The following is a 23,941-nucleotide window of genomic DNA, read 5'->3' as shown; positions in this document are numbered from 1 at the left end:
CCATCTCACCCCAGTTAGGATGGCTAATACCCAAAAGACTGTGAATGATAAATGCTGGCAAGGTTGCACAGAGAAATGAACTCTCAATACATTGTTGGTGGGACTGCAAAATGGTGCAGCCTCTATGGAAAATAGTATGGAGTTTCCTCAGAGAATTTCTGATAGATCTACCCATATGACCCAGCTATCCCACTGCTGGGACTACACCCAGAGGAATGGAAATCGAGTCAAAGGTATACCTGTTTCCCAATGTTCATTCCAGCATTATTTACAATAGCTAAGAGTTGGAATCAGCCCAAATGTCCATCATCAGATGAGTGGATATGGAAAACGTGGTATATTTACACAATGGAATACTTCTCTGCTATAAAAAAGAATGAAATACTGCCATTTGCAACAACATGGATGGACCTAGACAGAATAATATTGAGTGGAACAAGTCAGGCACAGAAAGAGAAATATCACATGTTCTCACTTATTTGTGGAAGGTAAAAATAAATAAATAAATAAATAAATAAATACACAAATGGGGGGGGGAAGATACAACAATTACAATTCCTTGAAATTGATATGACAAGCAAATAGATATGAGGTTGTTGGGAATGAGGGGGGAGAGGGAGGGGTTTCAGTAATGGGCCACAATAATCAACCACATTGTATATTGACAAAATAAAATAAAATTTTTTTAAAAAAGAAGAAGTTAAAAAACTCCTGAAGACAAAAGAAAATGAACAGATAGCATACCAGACCCTATGGCATACGGCAAAAGTAGTTCAAAGGGCAATAAATGCATACATCAAAAAAAATAAAAATAAAAGAAACACTTCAAAAACAACCTAATGTTACACCTCTGGGAATTAGAAAAACAAGAAGAAACTAAACCCCAAATCAGTAAAAGGAGTAAAAATAACAAAGATCAGAGCAAAAATAAATGAATTATATATCAAAACTACATATAATATAAAAAATTGATAAAACAAAGAGTTGGATTTTTGGAAAGATAAACAAAATTTATAAACTGTTAGCTGGGCAAAGGAAGAAAAATAAAGAAAAGACTCAAAATAAAATCAGAAATGAAAAAGGAGACAATACAATTGTTTCCACAGAATACAAAGGATCATAAGAAACTACTACTAACAACCATATGATAATAAACTGGAAAACCTAGGAGAAATGAATAAATTCCTGGACATATACAACTTATCGAGGGTCAATCATAAAGAACTAGAAAACCTAAACACACCAATAACAAGTAATGAGATTTAGGCAGTAATAAAAAGTCTACCACCACCAACAAAAAAAACCCAAGACTACATGGCTTCACTGCCAAATTCTCCCAAACACTTAAAAAGTACTATTATGAATTCTTCTCAAACTCTTCCAAAAAACTGAAGAGGAGGGAATATCTGCAAACTCATTCTATGAGGCCAACATTATCCTCATACCCAATCCTGAAAAAGACACAACGGAAAAAGAAAACTATAGACCAATACACCAATGAACAGAGACATGAAAATTCTCAACAAAATACTAGCAAATCTAATCTAACAACACATTTAAACAATCATTCACAAGGATCAAGTGGGATTCATACCAGGGATACAAGGATGGTTCAACATTATGTAAATCGGTAAACATGATACATCACGTCAATAGAATGAAGGGGGAAAAACACATGATCATTCCAACAGATACAGAAAAAGCACCTGATACACTCTTTATGATAAAAACACTTAACGAATTAGGTATAGAAGGAATGTACCTCAACAAAGTATAGGCCATATATGACAAACCCACAGCTAATACCACACTGAATGGACAAAAATTGGAGGCTTTTACACTGAGATCTGGAACAAGACAAGGATGTGTACTTTCCCCATTCTTATTTAACAGTAGTAGAAGTTTTAGCCAGCACAATAAGGCAAGGGACAGCAATAAAGGGCATCTAAATTGGAAAAGATGAAGTCAAACTATCCCTATTTGCAGACAGCATGAGTAAAAAACACAGAAAACTCTAAAAACTCCATGAAAAAAGTACTAAAACTTACGAATTCAGTATAGTGGCAGGACAGAAAATCAACAGTGTTCCTATACACCAATAATGAAATCTGTGAAGAAGAAATCAAGAAAATAATCTCATCCACAATACCTGCCAATGAAGTGAAATGCCTAGGAATAAATTTAATCAAGGAGGCAAAAGACCTCTACAATGAAGAATATAAAACACTGCTGAAAGAAACTGAAGAGGACACACATAAGTTGATAGATATCCCATGTTCATGGCATTCATCCCATGGCTGGAAGGATAAACATCATCAAATTGTCCGTATTACCCAAGCAATCTACAAATTCAAAGCAACCCCTATCAAAAGACCAATGACATTCTTCACAGAAATAGAAAAAACAATCTTAAGCAATCTTGAACAAGAAGAACAAAGTTGGAGGCAACACACTACCTGACTTCAAAATATACTATTAATCTAAAGTAACTAAAGTAGCATGGTACTGACATAAAAACAAATAGATCAATGGAACAGAATAGAGAGCCAAGACATAAACCCACATACTTTTTGACAAAGGTGCCAAAAATATACACCAGGGAGAGGATAGCCTCATCAATAAAAGTGCTGGGAAAACTGTACATCCACATGCAGAAGACTGAAACTAAACCTCTATGTCTCATACACAAAAATCAACTCAAAATGAATTAAAGACCTAAATTGAAGACCCAAAACTATGAAACTACTAGAAGAAAACACGGGGCAAATTCTACATGAAATGGGAGTGGGCAGTGCTTTTTTGCACAAGACTATAAAGGCACAGGCAGCAACTACAGCAAAAAAACACAAATGGGACTACATCAAACAAAAAAGCTTCTGAACAGAAAGGGACACAATCAACAATGTAAAGAGTCAACCTACAAAATGGAAGAAAGTATTTACAAACTACACATCAGAGAAGGGGCTAATATCCAGGATATATGAAGAACTTAAAACAACTCAACAGCAAAAAAACAAATAACCCAATTAAAAAATGGGCAAAGGACCTGAAGAGACATTTCTCAAAAGATGACATTGAAATGGCCAAAAGGCACACGAAAAGGTGTTCAAGATCACTAATCCTCAAGGAAATGCAAATTAAAACCACAATGAAGTATTCACCTCACCCCAGTTAGAATGGCTATCATCAACAAGACAGAAAATAACAAATGCTGGTGAAGATACAGAGAAAAGAGAACCCTCCTTCATTGTTGGTGGGAATGTAAATTGGCATAGACATTGTGGAAATGAGTATGGAGGTTACTATAAAAACAGATCTAGGGAGGTAGGGAGTGAAGGAAGGAAGGAATGAAGGGAAGAAAGAAAGAAAAGACCACAACAACATGTTGAACTTTCAGAAGGAGAGAACAAACCTAAGGATACTAGAGATTGAGGGCGAGAGAGGGATGGGGCTTGGGAAGTGACAGGTCAGGTAGAGGGCATAAAGAAATATCATGATTTACAAGAATGAATATGTTAATAATAAATTAAAAGAAAGAAAAACAAAACAAAACAAAACAAAACAAAAAACAGATCTACCTTATGACCCAGCTATCCCACTACTGGGATACCCAAAGGAAATGAAATAAATATAATTATAGGATACCTACACTACCTTGTTCATTGCAACACTATTCACAACAGCCAAGAGATGGAATCAACCTAAATGCCCATCAACAAATAAAAGGATTTTAAAAAAACCCCGATATACATATATACAATGGAATACTAATTAGCTATAAGAAAAAAATAATCCTACCATTTATAGTAAATGAATGGAAGTAGAAATCATCACGCTAAGTGAAGTAAGACAGTCACAGAAAGACAAATATGGCATGATCTACTCATAATGTGGAATCTTTAAAAAAAAGCAGGGGTTCACAAAGAAGTAGAGAGTAGAATAATGGTTACCAGAGGCCAGGAGCGGAGGGAGCGGGGAGGAGAAGTGGTGGATTAACAGATACAAAACTGTGCTACATACCCTAAGTGAATCATTGTGTAGTATATACATGTATTAAAACAACACTGTATCCCACAAATTTGTACTACCAAATGTTAAAATAAAAAAATTAATTAAGAAAAAAACAGTCATAATCACCAAGTACATATGTTTAAGAGGCTACAGGAAAGCATACTATGTTAAGGAGAGACACAGAAGAGAAAAAAGAAATACAAAGAAAATGACACCAAAGAATATCATAACAGAATTGCTTAAAACTAGTGGTAAAGAGAAAAATCTTAAAGAAAGCTAGGGCAAAAAGACAAATTAACTACAAAAGACATAAGAAAAGAATGATGGCAAACCAGAGATAGTGGATCAATTCCTTTAAAAAAGCAAAACCAAAAATGTCAACCTAGAATTCCATACCAAGAGAAAATATCTTTCAAAAATGAATTTGAGGCAATGGTAGAGTGAAGTGGTTGAAAAATTCTTTCCCAAAGAAACAACTAAAAAAGAAGAAAAGAATTAAAAGGACAGAAACAATCATTTCAGTTTTCTGGAAATCAATTTTTAAAAAAAATCAAGCAGCATTTATTCATAATAAGTTGCTAAACTTTGGGTAAAATCAGTGGAAGTCTATGGCATTCTGGCATGGAACTAATTCCTTCGAGCATCCTAAAATCCAGAGCAGTAGATTTGATAGAGTTGCTATGGTTGGGGATGCCTGTGTAAACCACCAGGGTGGATGCTGAGGGTGCTGACTTGATTGGAAGCCAAGTTCTAAATAACCACCCAGGGAAGATGTCAATAAAAAGAACAAACTTTACAGAAAATGAATGGGCAAAGACCAAAGCTCTGCTGAGGCATGTGAAGAAAAAGGAAAGTATGGCCAATATCCAGGAACTGAAACACTCAATAGGAATTATATCTGAGTTGGCCAAGTGGTTTACCAGATAAATTAAGAAGAGAAAGATTTTAAAGCAGTTCTAATAAATATGATCAGAGAATGAAAGGAAACTATATTTTAAAATTAAATGAGAACATGATGACAATGACTCAACCAACTGTGAATCATAATAAATAGAAACAACAAAAATAGGAACAAGTGCAAAGTACAATAATTGAAATAAAAAACTCATATGATCTCAACAGCATACTTAAGTCATCAGAAGAAATGTTGAACCTAAAGACAGAAAAATAGAAATTATGCAAAAAAAAAAAAAAAAAAAAAAAAGGTTAAAAAATGGAGAAAAAAAAAAAAACCAAAGAGAGCTCCAGAAACTTTGGGGAGAACACCAAGTATTCCAGTATATCTGCAAAAGGCATCCAAACAGAGGAGAGAGAGAAATGGAAAAAAAAAAAAGGTTAAAAAATGGAGAAAAAAAAAAAAAACTAAAGAGAGCTCCAGAAACTTTGGGGAGAACACCAAGTATTCCAGTATATCTGCAAAAGGCATCCAAACAGAGGAGAGAGAGAAATGAGCCAAAAGTTTTTTAAGAATTAAAAGCTAAAAACTTCTAAAATTGGATGGAAAACATTAACATACAAATCAAAGAAGCTTAACAAAACCTTAGTAGAATAAACACAAAGACGTCCACACCTAGATACATAATAGGCAAACTGGTGAAAGCAAAAAAAAAAAAAAATTGTGAAAGCTGAAAAGAATGACTCATAATGTACAATGGAAGAATAGGATTAATTACTGACATTAATCAGAAACAACGAAGTCCAGTAGGTGGTGGAATGATACTGAAGTTGCAAAAAAGTAAACAAATAAAATTGTATACCAAGAATTCTACATGCTGCAAAACTATCTTTCAAAAATGAAGTTGATACAATGATGTTTCCAGATGAATAAAAACTTAATAAATCTGTTTCTAGCAGACTTGTCTTACAAGAAACACAAACAGAAGGCCTTCAAACTGAAAGGAAATAGCTCTATATGATGACTAAAATCCACAGTAAAAAAAAAAAAAAGGAGTGATAAACATAATGTTAACAAGCAGGTAAATACAAAAATGTTACAAATATTTTTTCTTCTCTTAATTTTGTTAAAAGAGATTAAAAATTGTAGACATTGATAATGGTAACACTGTACTGTTGGGTTAGTGACAAATGTAAATAAAATACCCATGACAATAATAGTACAAAGAAAGGGCAAAAAAACTGAAGCTATGCTAGAGCAAAGATACTATTTTTGTGTGAAATTAGCTTATGTTAATGGATATAGTTTCTGAAAACTTATGATTTATGTTGTAATCCTAACACGATTACATGATTATTAGACTGAATAAAAAACGCAAGACCCAAGTACATGCCGTCTATAAGAGATACTTCATATTCAAAGACACAAATAGGTTGAGAGTGAAAGGATAATAAAAAGATATACCATGCAAAGAGTAATCATAAGACAGCTAAAGAGGGTATGTTATTAGAGAATACGGTCTTTCAGATAAATGCCACTAGAGAAGGGCAGTTCATTACAATAGAAAGGTTTATAAATCAGGAATGCATAACAGCAGAATATATTCTTTTTATATGCACGTGGAATATTTTCCATTAATCATATGGTGTGCAAAAACAAGTTCCATTAAGTGTAAAATGACTGAAATCCCTCAAGGTATGTTTACTAATTTACTAATTTAATAATTCCACAATTTAATGAAATTAAATTAGAAATTAATGTCAAGAGAGAAATCTAGAAAACTTCCAAATGCTTTAAAATTAAACAAAAGACTTAAAAATAACTCATGAGTCATAGAAGAAATACAAATAAAATTAGATAATATTTTGGACAGAATGAAAAAAACAAAAAAATACACATACCAAAAGTCATGTTATGTCACTAAAGCAGTACTCTGAGGGAAATTTATAGCTTAAAATAGGGATAAGAAAAGAAGAAGAATATAAAATCAATAATGTAAGTTTACATCATAAGAAACGAAAAAGATGAGTAAATTAATATCAAAGCAATTAGACAGAAAGAAACAAAGATTAAAGCAGAAATCAATGAAATTAAAAATAGAGAAAGTAAATGAAACTAAAAGTCCATTCTTTGAAAAGATCAACAAAACTGATAAACCTCTACCTAGACTGACCAAGACAAAAAAAGAGAAAAGACACAAATTACAAAATCAAGAAATGAATAAGGGGACATTACTACTAACCCTACAGAAATTAAAAGGATTATAAGAAAATAACATGAACAACATTATGCCATCAAATTTACAATTTGTATGAAATGGACAAATTGCCTGAAAAACACAAATCACCACATTTGACTCAATAAGAAATAGAAAATCTGGATAGATCTATAACAAGTAAATTGAATTAGTAATATAAAATCTTTACACACAAAAAAAGCCTGTGTTCGAAGGGCTTCCCTTGTGAATTTTACCAAATATATTAATAATACCAATCTTTCATAAACTCTTTCAGAAAACAGAGAAGGGAACACTTCTCAGTGTATTTTATGAGGCTAGTATTCAGACTAATACTCTATTTATAAAAGTAGACACAAAAATTCTCAACCAAATGTTAGGAAACTGAATCAAGCAGCAGATGAAAAGGATTGTATACCATGCTCAAACAACCAATCATGATAAAAACACCCAACAAGTTACATTAGAAGGGAATTTCCTCATCCTCCTAAAGGCATCTACACAAAACTTACATCTAATAATATCACACTTAATCTCTGTTCCCCTTAAGATCAGGAACAAAAGCAAAGATGAGGGCAGAGAGGTCTGCCCATTTTTATTAAACATTGTACTGGAGATTCTAGCCAGTACAACAGGGGAAGGGGGAAGATAATGAAGATATATAAACAGAAAGTATGAATTAAAACTGTCTTTATTCACAGATGACATGATCCTGTAGGTCGAAAATCCTCAAGAATCTATAAAAAACAAAAACAAACCCAAAACCACTACAATAAAATTATTTTGCAATTTAGCACAAATAAAAAAATAATCAATTGTATTTTTACATATTAGCAAGAAACTGTCCAAAACAAATTAAGAAAACAATCCCATTTGCAATAACATAAAAAGATAAAAACACTTAGAAATAAATTTAACAAAAGTAGTGTAAGATTTGTATACTAAAAATCATTAGAAATTAATAAGAGAAATTAAAGAACGTCTAGTCAACACATATACAATCTATGTTTGTGGACTGAAAAATTCAGTATTAAGAGGACAATTCTCTACAAATTGGTCTATAGATTCATCACAATCTGTATCAAAATTTCAGAAGCTTTTGTGCAAAACTTGACAAGCTGATTCTAAAATTTATGTAGAAATGCAAAGGACTTATAATCAACAAAACAATTTTAAAAAAGAACAAAGTAGAAGGACTTACACTACCTAATTTAAAAAGCTTATTCTAACACTGAGGGTTGCGATCCGTTGCCGGACACGGAAAAAGACAAAAGACAAAAAAAAATAAAAAATAAAAAAATAAAGTTACTCAATTCAGGTGATATGGGTGTAAGGAGAGACAGATTAGAATATCCAAAAATAAAATCTTGCATTTATGACCAATTCATTTTCAAGCAAAGTGACAAGGCAATTCACCTGGGCACATTTAATGGTGCTTGGACAATTGAATATCTATATGTAAAGAGAAGACTTACACCCTTATGCTATGGTCTGAATGTTTGTCCCCTCCAAAGCTCATATGGAAGCTTGATCCCCAATGTGGCAGTGTTGAAAAGGCAGGGCTGAGGAGGCAACTGGGTCGTGAGGGCCCTGCCCTCTTGAAAGGATTAATCTATTAATGGGTTATCATAGGTGTGGACTGGTGGCTTTATAAGGTGTGAAGGTTAATTCTAGATGTTAACTTGGTTAGATGAAGGAATGCTGAGAAACCTAGTAAAGCAATCTTTTCAGGTGTGTCCATGAGGGTGTTTCCAGCAGAGATTAGTATGAGAGTCTGAGTGGCCTGGGTGGGAAAGACCCACCCTCAGTGTGGGTGGGAACCATCCAATCTGCTGGGGGTCCGGCGAGAACAGAAGACAGAGGACAGAGATGAAGCTCTCTGTCTCTCTCGATCTGCTGGAGCTGGGATACACTCTTCTCTCCTGTCTGTGGACATCAGAGCTTGAGACTCTTCAGCTTCTGAGTTCCAGAACTTACACCAAGGACACCATCAGCTTCCCTGGTTCTGAGGCCTTTGAACTTGGACAGAGCCAAGCTACCGGCATCCACTTTATAGATGGCCTATTCTGGGACTTTTCTTCATAGCCACGTGAGCTAATTCCCCTAATAAATCTCTCTCATATAATTATAACATGTCCTATTGATTCTGTCTCTCTGGAGAACCCTGAATAATACATAAGGAAAGCATGTAAAGGCACTCTTAGCCCTCGCTATGTGATTCCCTGTGTCTCCATGGGACTCTGCATAGAGTCCTTAACAAGAATCGTCCCTGACCAGATGGGATTGGGGGAAAAAAAAAAAAAAAAAAAAAGGAAAGGAAAGGAAAAAGTACTCCTCTAAAACCCCTCTCAATAACTGTTAGAATAAATGGACAGAAAATCAGTCAGGACAGAAGATTTGAACAACACTGTCAACCAATTTGACCTAATTGACAAAAAACACTAACCAACAAAAGCAGAATACAAATTCTTTCCGTAGCAAATAGAACATTTACGAAGATAGACCATAAAACAAATGGTGGGCCATAAAACAAATCTCAATAAATTTAAAAGCATTCAAATCATACAAAATGTGTTCTCTTGCTACAATAGAACTAAATTAGAAATCAATAGCAGAAAGATATTTTAAAAATCCTCAAATATTTACAAATCAAATACTACACTTTAAAATAACCCATGAGTCAAGGAAAAAAATAAAAAGGGAAAGTAGAAAGTATGTTGAAACTAAATGAAAATGGAAACACAACATATCCAAATTTAGGGAACATAGCTAAAGCAGTGCTTAGAGAGAAATATATAGGAATAAATTCCTATATTAGAAAAAAATGAAAGGCCTCAAATCAAGGACCACAGGTTTCACCTGAGAAACTAAATAGAGCAGAGGAAGTGAACCCAAAGTAAGAAGAGCAGAAATCAATGAAATAGAAAAGAAAAAAAAATAATAGAGAAACGTCAAGGACCACAGGTTTCACCTGAGAAACTAAATAGAGCAGAGGAAGTGAACCCAAAGTAAGCAGAAGAGCAGAAATCAATGAAATAGAAAAGAAAAAAAAATAATAGAGAAACTCAATGTAACCAAAACATCATTAAGAAAAATCTATAAAATTAATTAGCTCCAGACAGACTGAACAGAGAGAGAAGAGAGGAAGGAAAGGAGAGAAGAAAAGAGAGGTGAAATCACCAATATCATGAACAACTTTATGCCAACAGTTGTTAAACATAATTCAACAACTTAGATGAATGTTGTAAAGACTTAAACTACCATAGATTACTCAAGTAAAACACATAATATGAACAGCCCTATATCTACTAAAGAAAATTAATTTGTAGTTAAAAACATTCCTACAGAGAAAACTCTGGGTCCCAATGGTAGAACTCATATCTGAAGAAGAAATAACACCAATTCTATTAAACTCTTCCAGAAAAGTAAAGACGACCGAATATATAGTAACTCAATCTACAAAGCCAGTATTACCCTGGTACCAAAAGCAGTCAGAGATATTCATTAAATCAAAAAGTAAGAGATACTTATCCCTCTCGAACACAGATGCAAAAATTCTTAGAAACTTCCTCAATCTGATAAAGAGCATGTATGAAAACTTACAGTTAACATACTTAATGGTGATAGACTTCAATTTTGCTTAGAGAAAGAAGCCAGACCAAAAAACAACAAAAATCAAAAGTACAAATACAAAGGTACCTCAAAAAGTTCATGGAAAGATTCATGTTATGTTTTAACCCTATTTTTCCACCAACTTTTTGAAGAACCTCATATGTGTAGTTTATGTAAGAAAGAGGATATAAAACTCCAATCAGACAACCCATGTGCAAAGTCAAGTCCTTGGTCTAATTTCAAAAGATCTTTATATATTTTGAGTTAAAATGTTTAAGTTCTGTTAAAATAAAATATCAAAGTAATGTATATGCCCATACATAAATATATATCATTAATACATATTAATAACATACATTAATTGAATTATTTCTCTGCTTTAACTATCTCTATATTAATCGGCCGACTGCAATCTCAAATGTGTCTGAAAATAGTGTTTCTATTATCTGTGTCTATCTACTTATACATATCATATCTAATTAACAAAAGATAATAAATATATGTATACAATTCATTAATTCTATGTGAAATAAGCTCTTTTACAATGCAGTTAGTAGCTTAAAGGTTTTCAGACTTAGAAAGATAAACTAAACTCATATATGACAAAAATAGCTTGCTAACAGCAACTACTTTCATGTTTACTGGTGAAAAACAAAAGTGAACATGTAGTCACCACATTATCTGCATGGGTGCCCCCTTTTCTCTTCTGTTTTCTCCCATCTTCACAGAGGTATTTAAAAAAATAATACTGATTAATTTGACCATGAAACAAGGTAGGTACCACAGGGTAGGAAGTAGAGCATTTAATTTTTTCAAATGTGAAATTAATAATATCTTATTAAGGCCACATTAATTTAATGATCTTATTAATATTCTATCAGTACAAATACAAGTACATAAACTGCCTTCAACAGTGTATGTTCTAAACTTGGAAGTGAATAGCAGCAGTAGTGGAGGCAGTGGTACAATATTCTATTCAGTTATAGCATGACATTTACTTAGCATTTATAGCTGAAGTTGTTTTCCAGAAAACAAAACAAAACAGGAGTAATGATTAGTAGAGTTTTATAGCTTTATAATTAGCCTGGGCTACAAATAAGCAATAATTATTTAAATTAAAAACCTAAATGATTTTTAAAATCCCTTACCGGTATCTATGAACAAATATACCCTTAAAAATAGAGTTCATCATATTTTCGATTTCATCCTGATTTTCTTGTAGCTGAAATGAAAAAACAATAAAAAATGTAAATTGAAATACTGATCATTTTATTTGGAATGTATAGTTCCAATTGTTTTTTAATTCCTGGTTATTCTCTTCCTGGGTAGTTATCAGTCCTTTTTCTCACTTGTGTAACAGATGTCTGAAATTACCAGTATAGGTGTGTGATTTCTAAAGGTTTACAGCATTGCTTCAGAGTCTCTCAATCTCTCTATGGACATACTACACAATGACTAACAAGGAGGGGTGCTGTGGCTAAGTATGGTCAGAATTCTATCTCAAAAATATCATCTGCTTTGGGAACAGTCCTCAATTTTTATACCTCTTCTGTCCAAACCAGGTCCTTGGCTTGCTTTTGCCTTCCTAGGTTAATGGATCATCTGTGATTAACATATATGCCACTGTATAGGAAACTTCCTACTCCATCTAAAGTATGCAAATATTATTCTCCATCTGACTAGCTCATAACTGAAAGTAGGCTGATAAAATTTGAATGTTTGTCCTCCCAAAGCTCATGTTGAAATCTGATCCCCAATTTGGCAGTGTTGAGAGGTAGAGCCTAGTGGGAAGTGTTTGAGTCATACGGATGGATCCCTCATCAACAGATTAATGTCCTCCTTGGGGAGAGGGATGGTGAGTGAGCTCTCTCTCTCTGAGTTCCCTGGAGAGCCGGTTGTTAAAAAGAGGTTGGCACCTTCCCTCCCTCTCTAGCTTCCTATCTAGCCACGTAATCTCCTTGTACAGGTCGGCTGCCCTGCTGCTTTTTTTGCTAAAGCAGCCTGAGGATCATTCCAGATATAGCTATTCCAGACTTGTGAGCCAAATAAATCTCTTTTCTTTATAAATTACCCAGTCACAGGTATTCTGTTATAGCAATAAAAAATGGACTAATACATAGGCCAAGTTCCCAAAATAGGGAACATAATAAAAGATAGAATGCTGGCCACTAGTGGTGGAATGCAGCAAGGAAATAAAATACTACAGCAAAGACGTAAATTTCTGGCAACACTACCAATGAAAGTTTATTTACCACTCAAAAATAACAAAAGCAATGATATAAAATTACATTCAAGTTAGTATTTATTACTCTAATTTGTCCTGTAATTTGCTGTGCAGTAATATTCAGTGAAATATTTGCTTGTATTACACACATGAATGTGAAAATAAAATTCTTCAGACTTTTTTTTTCCTTTGGCGGCTAGCAGGTACATAACACTGCACTCTAACCAACTCAGCTAACTGGCCAGTCCAGACTTATTCTTTTGCTGTATGTTTTATTTCACATTTTACTGAAATAAGTTTGAGAATACTTTTATAGTAAATCATCCAAATTACTGTAGCATACTGCAAATTCTAAGAGTTACTTTTGCTGCATTTATTATATAAAAACTAACTTATAAGAGGTATACATTTTAGTCAGCAGAACTTACTACACTCCATTTACAATATTTACTTCCATATTTCAAGTATGGTATGTATTATGGGTTAAACTGCATTCCTCTAAAATTTATATGTTGAAGTGCTAACTCCTGTGACCTTATTTGGCAATAGGGTTGTGGCAGATGTAATTCATTAAGATGGGGCCATACTGGAGTAGGGTGAGCTCCTAATCTAATATGACCAGTGTCCTTATGAAAAAGATAAATTTGGAGACATACACGCACACAAACACGGGAGAATGTCATGTGAAGGTTGGTTTTGCTGCCACAATTCAAGAAACTACTAGAAACTTTGAGAGAAAACTGGAATAGATCCTTCCTCAAGCCTTCAGAGGCAGCACGGCCTTGCCAACACCTTGATTTTGGATTTCTAACTTCAAAAACCATGAGACAATAAATTCCTTTTGTTTAAGCCTTTCTGTTTGTGGTACTTTGTTTTTTTTAACAAAAGCCCTATTAAATAGTACAGTATGGGTAATAATTTAATCACAACTTTGTTGCTTTTTTATTGCTTGTTATAACCCATTATTCATCGTTCATATGCAATTCCTTGGCAGCAATGTGATATTACTTTTTTTTTTTCAAGTTAAAAGATAGACTAATACGGCAGCTCTAAAGTTTTATTTCCTACTGGACAAACAAAAATGTTTCCTACTAAAAACCCAGTTTAAAATCATATTTTCAACACATATGTGAAAATGTCATTGTAAAGCTGGGACCAATCTTATTCACAGGAATGCCTTACACATCAGCTAGTATGTAGTCTTTCGCTTTCTCTTGGAAATACACCTTTGCTGGCCCCCAGCTCTGACTTTAGTATTTATCATGCTTTCTTAGCCCCTAACCTGATAACTCCTCTGAGTTGCCCAATTCCCAGACCACTTCCTTACAAAAGTAGGGTTGTTCTATGAATTCCTTCTGCCATCAGATAGCACTTAACACAATAACTGGTGAACATTCCAGTTTCATTTGAAAACTTTGAGATCAAGTAATCTAATTAAAAATAAATTTTAAAAATATACACAAACCTTTTTACACAGAACAAAAAAATTACTACATTTAATACACATTTACAGTACATAAGAACATCAGTTACCATGAAACAAACTTACCTCTTTGCGTTTCTGAAGTAGTAACTCCAACCTTTCGTTGGCTCTCTTCCCAATCATTTTGTTTCTCTCAGCTTCATATTGTCTCTGTGTATTATCCTGATGAATACTGAGGTTTAAGGCAACATTCACCAGAGCAGTCATGAGCTTCATGGCTATGAAATAAAGGAATATTGTAATATTCACCTATTAATCAAACCTTCATCCATAAGACTACAAATTTATAAAGCAAATGGATGAAGAAAGGAAACTATTCAATTTGTTTTATAATCCAGGCATATCTTAATTTTTTTTAAAAAAGGTAATTAATTTAGAGAAATAAACTCATCTTCTTAGTTTGCCAACTAATTTTCTCTACCTCTATAGAAAATAGCTTGGCTTGTTAACATTGCCCACTTAAAAACTGCCTCATCCTCACTATCAGAAGGAAGGACTTAAGTAGTATCTTCAACAATTCCTTTCTCTTTCTCCCAAATACATATACCTTAGTGAGGGCATACTAATCAAGCCTAGATCCCTCTTCTGACCATATTTGTGTATATAAATGCGTCCTTAATACCTTTACTTAGATGTATCAAAGGTGCCAAATACATATACCTTAGTGAGGGCATACTAATCAAGCCTAGATCCCTCTTCTGACCATATCTGTGTATATAAATGCGTCCTTAATACCTTTACTTAGATGTATCAAAGGTGTCTTAAATGTACAGAATCAATTCATGATTTTTACTCCCAAAGATGGTCCTCTCCCTGATCCTCACCTCAATGAGTTGCACAACCTCTACCCCCTGAAAAACACACTGATCCTATGAAACTCATTTAGTTTCTTGCAAATGTATTCTGTGAATTTCTAACCAACCTATCCTCCCCAGTCACAGCATTAATGTACTTTTAAATGTTCACTTGTATTTGTAAATCCTATTAAATATCTTCAAATTTATATTTCATGTCCTCTGACAAACAGGTATGACACAAACCTCAAACTTTCAGTTGTCTATTCATATTTATTTTCATTATTGAGATAGTGAGAGTATAGGAAATACTGCTAAAGGAATAAAAAGAGACTTTGTGCTGGTAAATAATTTCCCTTTTGTTCCTTTTAGTTTATTCACCTGCAAATGTGAATATTCAGTTATATAAATGAACTGTTCAGTGCTTTAGAACTGATTCACTCATCTGCAAATATATCTATAACTAAAAACATGCATGCATTTCTTTTAAAATTTCACTATTTCACTTTAATTACATATGTAAACATACATACATAATGCTGTACCTGTATATCTACTCATCTATCTACACACACACCCACTTTGTTATTCTGAAACTCTTATCTACATCTTGGCCAGCTCTATGTTAATAGTGATTGATGCTGCCCTTAAACCAAAATATAAGATAAAAAATCTTTAAAACAAATGTATTTAAGTTAGTGACCATTTAGAAATGCATTTAATGAAAATGTTTCTTTTCCTGAGATACAGTGTCTCAAATGGTAAACTGAGAAAAAATCTTGTGTTTCAAAATACAGTACAAGATAGTGATTTCACAGTGTTTTATGCATTGTCAGTAGTAGAATCTGACTATACTGTGAAGGTTAACAAGTTCTTTTTAAAATTAGTCTGTATAAGAAAGGAGAATCGTTCAAAGCTGAGAGAGATCTGGGGCATTCAAATGGCCCCAGTCAGGGATAAGACCAGCTTATCAGAGCTTGTTGTGAGTATAGAAAGTGATAGCCAATGAAGCTTAATCCACTATATTCTTTTAGATCTCAAAAGCAAAATGACTTGAAGATCTAGGAGTTGGAAAGCATTAAAATTAATGCCAACTCTGACTAGAATTCACCAGTGGAAGCTGAGGTGCAGCTTTTCTTCAATTTAATGACTTTTGCTTTCGGATATATACTCCTCGTGAAACCAGATCCCAAATGCCAACTGTCGTTATGTAATAACCCTTCTCATAGACCAGATACATAAACAACAAAATAACCAACATACTAAAACCAACAAGAAAATGAAAAATGATCCAAAAAATATTAGATATATCGGTATTTACTCTCTGAGGAAAATATTTCTAAACCTGTAAAATTGAGACTTCACTGAAATTTTCAGTTCACTGACCAACACATTAACAATAAACAGCTACTGAAGACAGACCTCTAATTAATGAAATAGATACAACATGGGGATTATGATGTTTTACTAATTCCACTGAAAAAGACTGATTTCTGCGTAGAGTGAATACTTATTCAATTTTACTGGTAGTGCTAATAGAACCATTTTATAAATTAATTATCCTGTAGGAAGTCAGCCTTGATACTGTGATGTGGGCTTTGAAGTGGCTTCTTCTTGTCTACCAGTTACGTCAAGATGAATATTTCATTTAGCTTTCATATTTTAATGCTGGCTATAGAAAGGTGAACATGTTCAAGTACGGTGCTACTTAAGAGTGTGGTCTGCAAATAGGTGCTGACCACAAACGGTTTCTTCTTCTTCTTTTTTTTTTTTTTTTGTCCTTTTTGAAACTGGCTGTACCACGCTCAGCCAGTGAGCGCTGTGAGTGCACTGGTCATCCCTATATAGGATCCAAACCCGCAGCGGGAGCACTCCTGCGCTCCCAGCGCCGCACTCTCCCGAGTGCGCCACGGGCTCGGCCCCACAAACAGTTTCTTAAAAGTTCATTGTAAGTACAAAATTGAAAGTGTTTAAAATTTTTTATAGCAATCTGATAGCAATTTTATGTTTGTTGAATCTAATAGTAAGATGATACTAAAATATATTTCATTTTTCTTGAAATTAATTTTATTGCATTTTACAAAACTACTAGATTATGAAAGACTGTTAATTAAAAAACTGGTCTTTCACTGCAGAGTTCAAGAAGCACTTATTTAGTGCTCCCCCTTCATCTACTGATTCATCATATACTGAGCACTGTTCTAGGCACCAGAGATATAAAAGTGAACAAAACAAAGAACAGACCATTGTGATTTTTACATTCTAGTGAGGAGGAGACAACAAAGAGAAAATATACAAAAAAAGGCAGTTAACAGTAAATGTTATACAGAAAAATAAAGTAAGAAGGTTAGAAAGTGGAGGGTGCTATTTTAGATGGTGGATCAGGAAGGCCTGGCATTTGAACATAAAGTAAGGGAATGAGCATGTGATTGATTATATGGCAGAATAGTGTTCCAGGGAGAGGGATAAAAAGGGCAAAGGTTATGGGGTAAATTGTTATGAGGAGGGCACTGATAAAAGAGCAAGCTGTTTAGTGTGGCTGGAGCACAGAGGTAGGCAGAGGCAGCAGATGGGGTTCAGAAGAAAGTAATAGCCAGGTTAGGACTCTGGAATTAAACTGAAGTGGGGTAAGACTGACTGGAGAACATGGAGTAATGAGAAACAGTCTGATTTACACCTTAAACTGCTGTGTGAACACTACAGAAGAATAAAAATAGAAAAAGACCAAATAGTGGAGGAGAGCTAAAAACATTTTTTCCAAAGTTTACGATAATGGGGCCGGCCCCTGGCTCACTTGGTAGAGTGCGGTGCTGATAACACCAAGGCCCCGGGTTCGGATCCCATATAGGGATGGCCGGTTTGCTCACTGGCTGAGCGTGGTGCTGACAACACCAAGTCAAGGGTTAAGATCCCCTTACCGGTCATCATTAAAAAAAAAAAAAAAAAGTTTACGATAATGATTCTCAACTTTTTGATGTTCAGCAAATCAGTGAAGTGATACTGGCTTGGATTAAGGTGGTAGCAATAGGTATATAGAAATGGTTACATATGAGGTATATTTTAAAGGTAGAGTTGAAATAATTCGTTAGGTTATAATGAAGGAAATGAGAAAAACAGAAAAGGCAAGGGTAGAAAGGTTTTTGCATATTAGGTATCTAAGTGGAGATGCCTAGTAGATACATATTTTGTAAGTCATTATCAAAGATGTTGGTACTTACAGCCATAAAATTGGATGGCACATCCATCCAATGGATAATTATTCAGCCATTAGAAAAAATGAGGCATGATTTGTGTGTTGTTAGGAAAATCTTGTCAACATATTTGCTGATTTTTTAAAAAAGCAAGATGCCTGACTATATATTATGCTATCAATTGTATAAAAAGAAAAAACATTATTTATTTTATGTGCCAGTTACTCTTCTAAGCCCTTTAAACATACTTAATCTTTTATACCTCACAAGTATATAAAATAAGTACTTATATTATTATTCCCTTTTTATGTAAGAGAAAATTCAGCTACAGGTCAGCTAAGAGACTTGCTGGTTACACAGCCAGTAACTGGCAGAGACAGAATTTGATTACAGGCAGTCTTGCTCCACAGTCCAATCTTTTTTTTTTTTTTTTACTGACCGGTAACGGGATCGCAACCTTCAGTATCGCGCCCGTACCGGGGACCAGCAACGGGATCGCAACCCTCGGTGTTGCGCCCGCACCTCGCTCAGCCAGTGAGCAGGAACTGGTCTCCACATGGGATCCGAACCCTCAGCGGGAGCGCCACTGCGCTCCCAAGCGGCGCACTCTCCAGTGCGCCACCAGGCTGGCCCAACAGTCCAATCTTTTAACCAGTATACCATTACTGCCTCTCATTGAATATGTATATGCATAAAATATCTTTAGAAAGATATGTAAGGAACTGGCAACTCTGATTGTCTTCAGGGAAAAGAATTTGATGGCTGAGGGCCAGGGGTGGAAGAATGACATTTCACCATGTAACATTTCTTACTTTGAATTTTAAATCTTGTGACTATATTACCTATCACACTCACTATTTTTTAATAAAAATAATTAAACCATGGTAAATTGGTTTTCACTTTATTAACTAAGGAGTGAATAAAGACAGAAAAGAAAAAAGGTCTGAAGATTGAGTCCCAAGATAATTCAATATTTACAGCTTAGTTTTCTAAGACCCATTAGGACCACATGGTACTCCAGAAAACAAGTGAAGACACTGATCCAAAAAGGAGGGAGCTGTGTCTTTCCAGAGAAAGAAAGATGACAACTGGGAGCTGCCCACTGATTTGGGCAATAAGAAGGTGATTGCTGACCTCCACAAGAACAGAGGCAGTGAAGTGATGGAGACAGAAATCTGACTAGAATAGGTTTAAAGAGAATAAAAAGAGACTGAGTGAAGACAGTGAATATAAGTAATTTTTTGAGATCTGCTGCAACAAAAAGGAGAGAAATAGGACTAGCCAGAGGGGCATGAGGGAACAAGAGAGGGCATGATGGTTAGACTTACGTGCCAAGGCTTACCTAGACTACTGTGGCCAGTTATCTAATTAAACACTAATCCAGGTGTTAACTTGAAGGTATTTTGTAGATATGGTTAACATCTACAATCAGTTGACTTTAAGAAAAGAAGATTACCCTCAATATTGTGAGTGAACCTCATCCAGTCAGTTCAAAGCATAAGAGCAAAAACAGTAACATCTACAATCAGTTGACTTTAAGAAAAGAAGATTACCCTCAATATTGTGAGTGAACCTTATCCAATCAGTTCAAAGCATAAGAGCAAAAACATTCCCAGAGAACAAATTTCTACCTCAAGTTTACAGCATAAAATACTGAGCTTCCAGCCTGCCCTGCAGATCTCAGACTGAAGACTGGACAACTACTGCTTGACTTTCCAGCTTGATGGACTGCCCTGCAGATTTCAAATTTTCCAGCTATCACAACCACATTGAGCCAATTCAATGAAATAAATGTGTGTGTGTGAGCTGTAAGTATGTTTATCTCCTATTGGCTGTTTCTCTGGGAATCCAGACTGATGCAAAGGGTTTCTAAAATGGGAGATGTTATAGCATATTAGTATGATGGTAAGAATTATCAGGGGGTCTGGCCTGTTGGCTCAGTTGGTTAGACTGCAACCTTGTAACATTATGGTCAAGGGTTCAGTTCCCCAACCAGCCAGCCACCAAAAAAATAAAAGAATTATATAATAAAAGGGGGAAACTGAAGTCAGGGGAAAATGAACAGCTTGAAGAGCAAAGTTCTTGAGCAGGTAAACGGGGATTGGAGTCACAGTATAAGGATCTTCCTTAGACAGAGGGCACTGTAATAAGAGAAAAGGCAAAATATATGGGTACAGCTATAGCTAGCTAGCTCGCTAGGTTTAATCCTTGAAGGATTCTCTTCTGACTCTATTAAAGAAGCAAGATAATCAAGTGTGAATAGAGGATAGGAGATGTTATAGGTTTGAGGAGAAGATATGTAAAATAATCTTGTGAGGAAGTGGGAATAACCCTGGAATGGAATACAGTAATAGGATTGCTAGGCAGCATTAAAGGTTCACTGACAGCAAAATGTAAAGCTCAGCCACTATGGTTATGTATTTTTCTTCAACCACTTTTAGCTGCTGTGGTGCAGGTATGCAGCAAGTGATGACATAGGGTTTTCATAGTGAGAATGATGGAGGAAGAAAGAGGTAAAGAAGTTGAAAGCATAAAGAAGGGTGTCATGATAATAAAGGATGATAGAATCTAAGCTGGGAAAGTGGACGCATTGAGGACATACAGGGTGTCAAGAACATTACAAATATAGTATCAAAGTACTTAATGAACCAATAGAAAAAAGCAATACTGAAGTGTGAACATAAAAGAAAAACACTGGAACAAAAGGAGTGTTATCAGCAAATAGGATGTCTGAAATTAAGATTGTGGCCACAGACCATTTTAAAATACAGCCAACAATTTGGATTTATGTCTCTCTAAACATAAAATTAAAAACTAGAAAACCATGTTTCCAAAAACCATTACTGTATACCCTAAAAATGTTAAATAGGACAAATAAGATTTTTGAGAGTGATGAGTATGCTACCTTAGTTTTGCAAAGCTTATTTTATTTTTCTTTATTATGAATATTCGTGAGATACAAAGCCAACTGTCACCCCTCATGCCCACGTGAAGGCCAGATTCATACTGGCAGCACACCCATTACGAGAAATTGCATTTGTACCCTGTGTCACCCACCCAATTATCCCCAACCTCCTCCCCCTCCCCCTTTCCCCCCCCGACTCCACTTTGTAGTCCAAGGAATGGTCTCTCCCTCAGCAAGACCAATGCATTACTGTGGTCTTTATTTCCTTCCCTCTTTCTCTCTTAGCTCCAACATATGAGTGAGCATATGTGGGATTTATACCTCTGTCCTTTGCTTATTTCACTCAACATAAGTTTCTCAATGTTCATCCATGTTGTTGCAAACGGGAGGATTTCATTTTTTTTATGGCAGAGTATTATTCCATGGTGTATATTTACCACAGTTTCCTTATCCAATTGTCCATCGTTGGACATTTAGGTTGGTTCCATGTCTTGGCTATTGTAAACAGAGCTGCAATGAACATGGGAGTGCAAGTATCCCTTCGACATGATGATTTCCATTCCTCTGGGTATATACCCAGAAGAGGGATTGCTGGATAGTATAGAAGATCTATCTGCAGTTGTCTGAGAAACCTCCATACTGCTTTCCACAGTGATTTTACTAATTTGCAGTCCCACCAACAGTGTAGGAGTGTTCCCTAATCTCCACACCCTTACCAGCATTTGTTATTCACTGTCTTTTTGATTATAGACAGTCTAACTGGGGTGATGTGGTATCTCAATGTAGTTTTAATTTGCATTCCCCCGATGACTAGTGATGTTGAGCATTTTTCATGTATCTGTTGGCCATTTGTATGTTTTCCTTTGAAAAATGTCTATTCACCTCCTTTGTCCATTTTTTGATTGGGTTATTTGTTTTTTACTGTATAATTGCTTGAGTTCTATGTATATTCTGGATATTAATCCCATGTCGGATGCATAGTTAGCAAAAATTTTCTATAGGTTGCTGTTTCACTCACTCTCTTGATTGTTTTCCTTTGCTGTGCAGAAGCTTTTAAGTTTGATATAGTCCCATTTGTTTATTTTTTTCTTTTGCTGCTTGTGCTTTCAGGCTCATGTTCATAAAGCCTATGCCCAGATCTAATTGCTAAAGTGTTTCACTTATAACTGCTGAAGTGTTTCACCTGTATTTTCCCTTAGTAATTTTACAGTTTCAGGTCTTATACCTAAGTATTTAATCCATTTTGAGTTGATTTAGTGTATGCTGAAAGATGCATATCTAGTTTCATTCTTCTGCATATGGATATCCAGTTTTCTCAGCACCATTCGAAGAGGCAATCTTTTCCCCAATGTAGATTTTTGTCACCTTTGTCCAATATTAGATGGCTATAAGCCTGAGGGGTGATTTCTGGGTTCTCAATTATACTCCACTGGTCTGAATGTCTATTTTTATACCAGTACTATGCTATTTTGGTTACAATAGCTTTGTAGTATAATTTGAAGTCAGGTAGTGTTACGCCTCCTGCTTTACTTTTTGCTCAGGATTGCTTTGGCTATTTGGGGTCTTTTGTTTTTCCATATGAAAGGTAAGATTGTTTTTTCCATTTCTGTGAAGAATGTCATTGGTATTTTGACGGGGATTACATTGAATCTGTAGATTGCTTTGGGGAGTATAGACATTTTCACAAAGTTAATTCTTCCAATCCAAGATCTTGGAATATCTTTCCATCTTTTTGTGTCTTCTTTAATTTCTTTCAGAAGTGATTTGTAGTTCTCATTGTAGAGGTCTTCTACGTCCTTGGTTGAATTGATCCCTAGGTACCTTATTTTTTTTGAGACACTTGTAAGTGAGCTTACTTAATTTCTCTTTCTGTTGACTCATTATTTGAGTATATAAATGCTACTGATTTGGGGGGATTTGTTTTGTATCCTGCAACATTACTGAAGTTATTAACCAGCTCTAAGAGTTTCTTGATAGAGACTTTAAGTTTTTCTATATATAGTATCATGTCATCTGCAAATAGAGAGACTTCATTTTTTCCAATCTTGATTCCCTTTATTTCCTTCTCTTGCCTGGTTGTTCTGGCTAGTAACTTTAGCACTATGTTCACTAGAGGTGGTGAGAGTGGACATCCTTGTCTTGTTTCTGTTCTTAAGATAAAGGCCTTCAGTCTTTCCCCATTCAGAATGATACTGGTGGTGGTCTTGTCATAAATAGCTTTTACTGTGTGGAGATATTTTCCTGTTCTACCTAATTGAAGAGTATTTATCATGAAGGGATGTTGAATTTTGTCAAATGCTTTTTCAGTATCTATTGAGATAATCATATGGTATTTGTTCTTGAGTTTGTTGATGTGACGTATCACATTTATTGACTTTCGTATGTTGAACGATCCTTGCACCCCTAGGATGAATCCCACTTGAACACAGTGTGTTATTTTTTTTTAATATGTTGCTGTATTCCGATTGTTAATATATATTTTTTTCCTTTTTGTCTTTTTTTGTGACCGGTAATGGGATTGCAACCCTTGGTGTCGCGCCCATACCACGACCGGCAACGGGATCACAACCCTAGGTGTCACGCCCGCACC

At 34.9% G+C, this 23,941-nt stretch overlaps 1 protein-coding gene across 1 annotated transcript in view; it reads right to left on the bottom strand.

The window, feature by feature from the left end:
* LOC103604744 (cohesin subunit SA-1) overlaps positions 1 to 23,941 on the bottom strand; it is a 213,738-nt gene that overhangs the window by 51,838 nt on the left and 137,959 nt on the right. Inside the window, exons 7-8 of the mRNA XM_008589316.1 lie at positions 14,528 to 14,679; positions 11,903 to 11,976 (exon numbers count right to left, since the gene is read on the bottom strand). Coding sequence (XP_008587538.1) covers positions 11,903 to 11,976; positions 14,528 to 14,679 — 226 coding nt within the window. The remainder of the gene's footprint in view (positions 1 to 11,902; positions 11,977 to 14,527; positions 14,680 to 23,941) is intronic.

This window comes from Galeopterus variegatus, unplaced genomic scaffold, assembly GCF_000696425.1.
Source record: "Galeopterus variegatus unplaced genomic scaffold, G_variegatus-3.0.2 Scaffold5372, whole genome shotgun sequence".
In the NCBI taxonomy this organism is placed as follows: Eukaryota; Metazoa; Chordata; class Mammalia; order Dermoptera; family Cynocephalidae; genus Galeopterus; species Galeopterus variegatus.
This window is presented reverse-complemented; position numbering and strand designations above follow the sequence as displayed.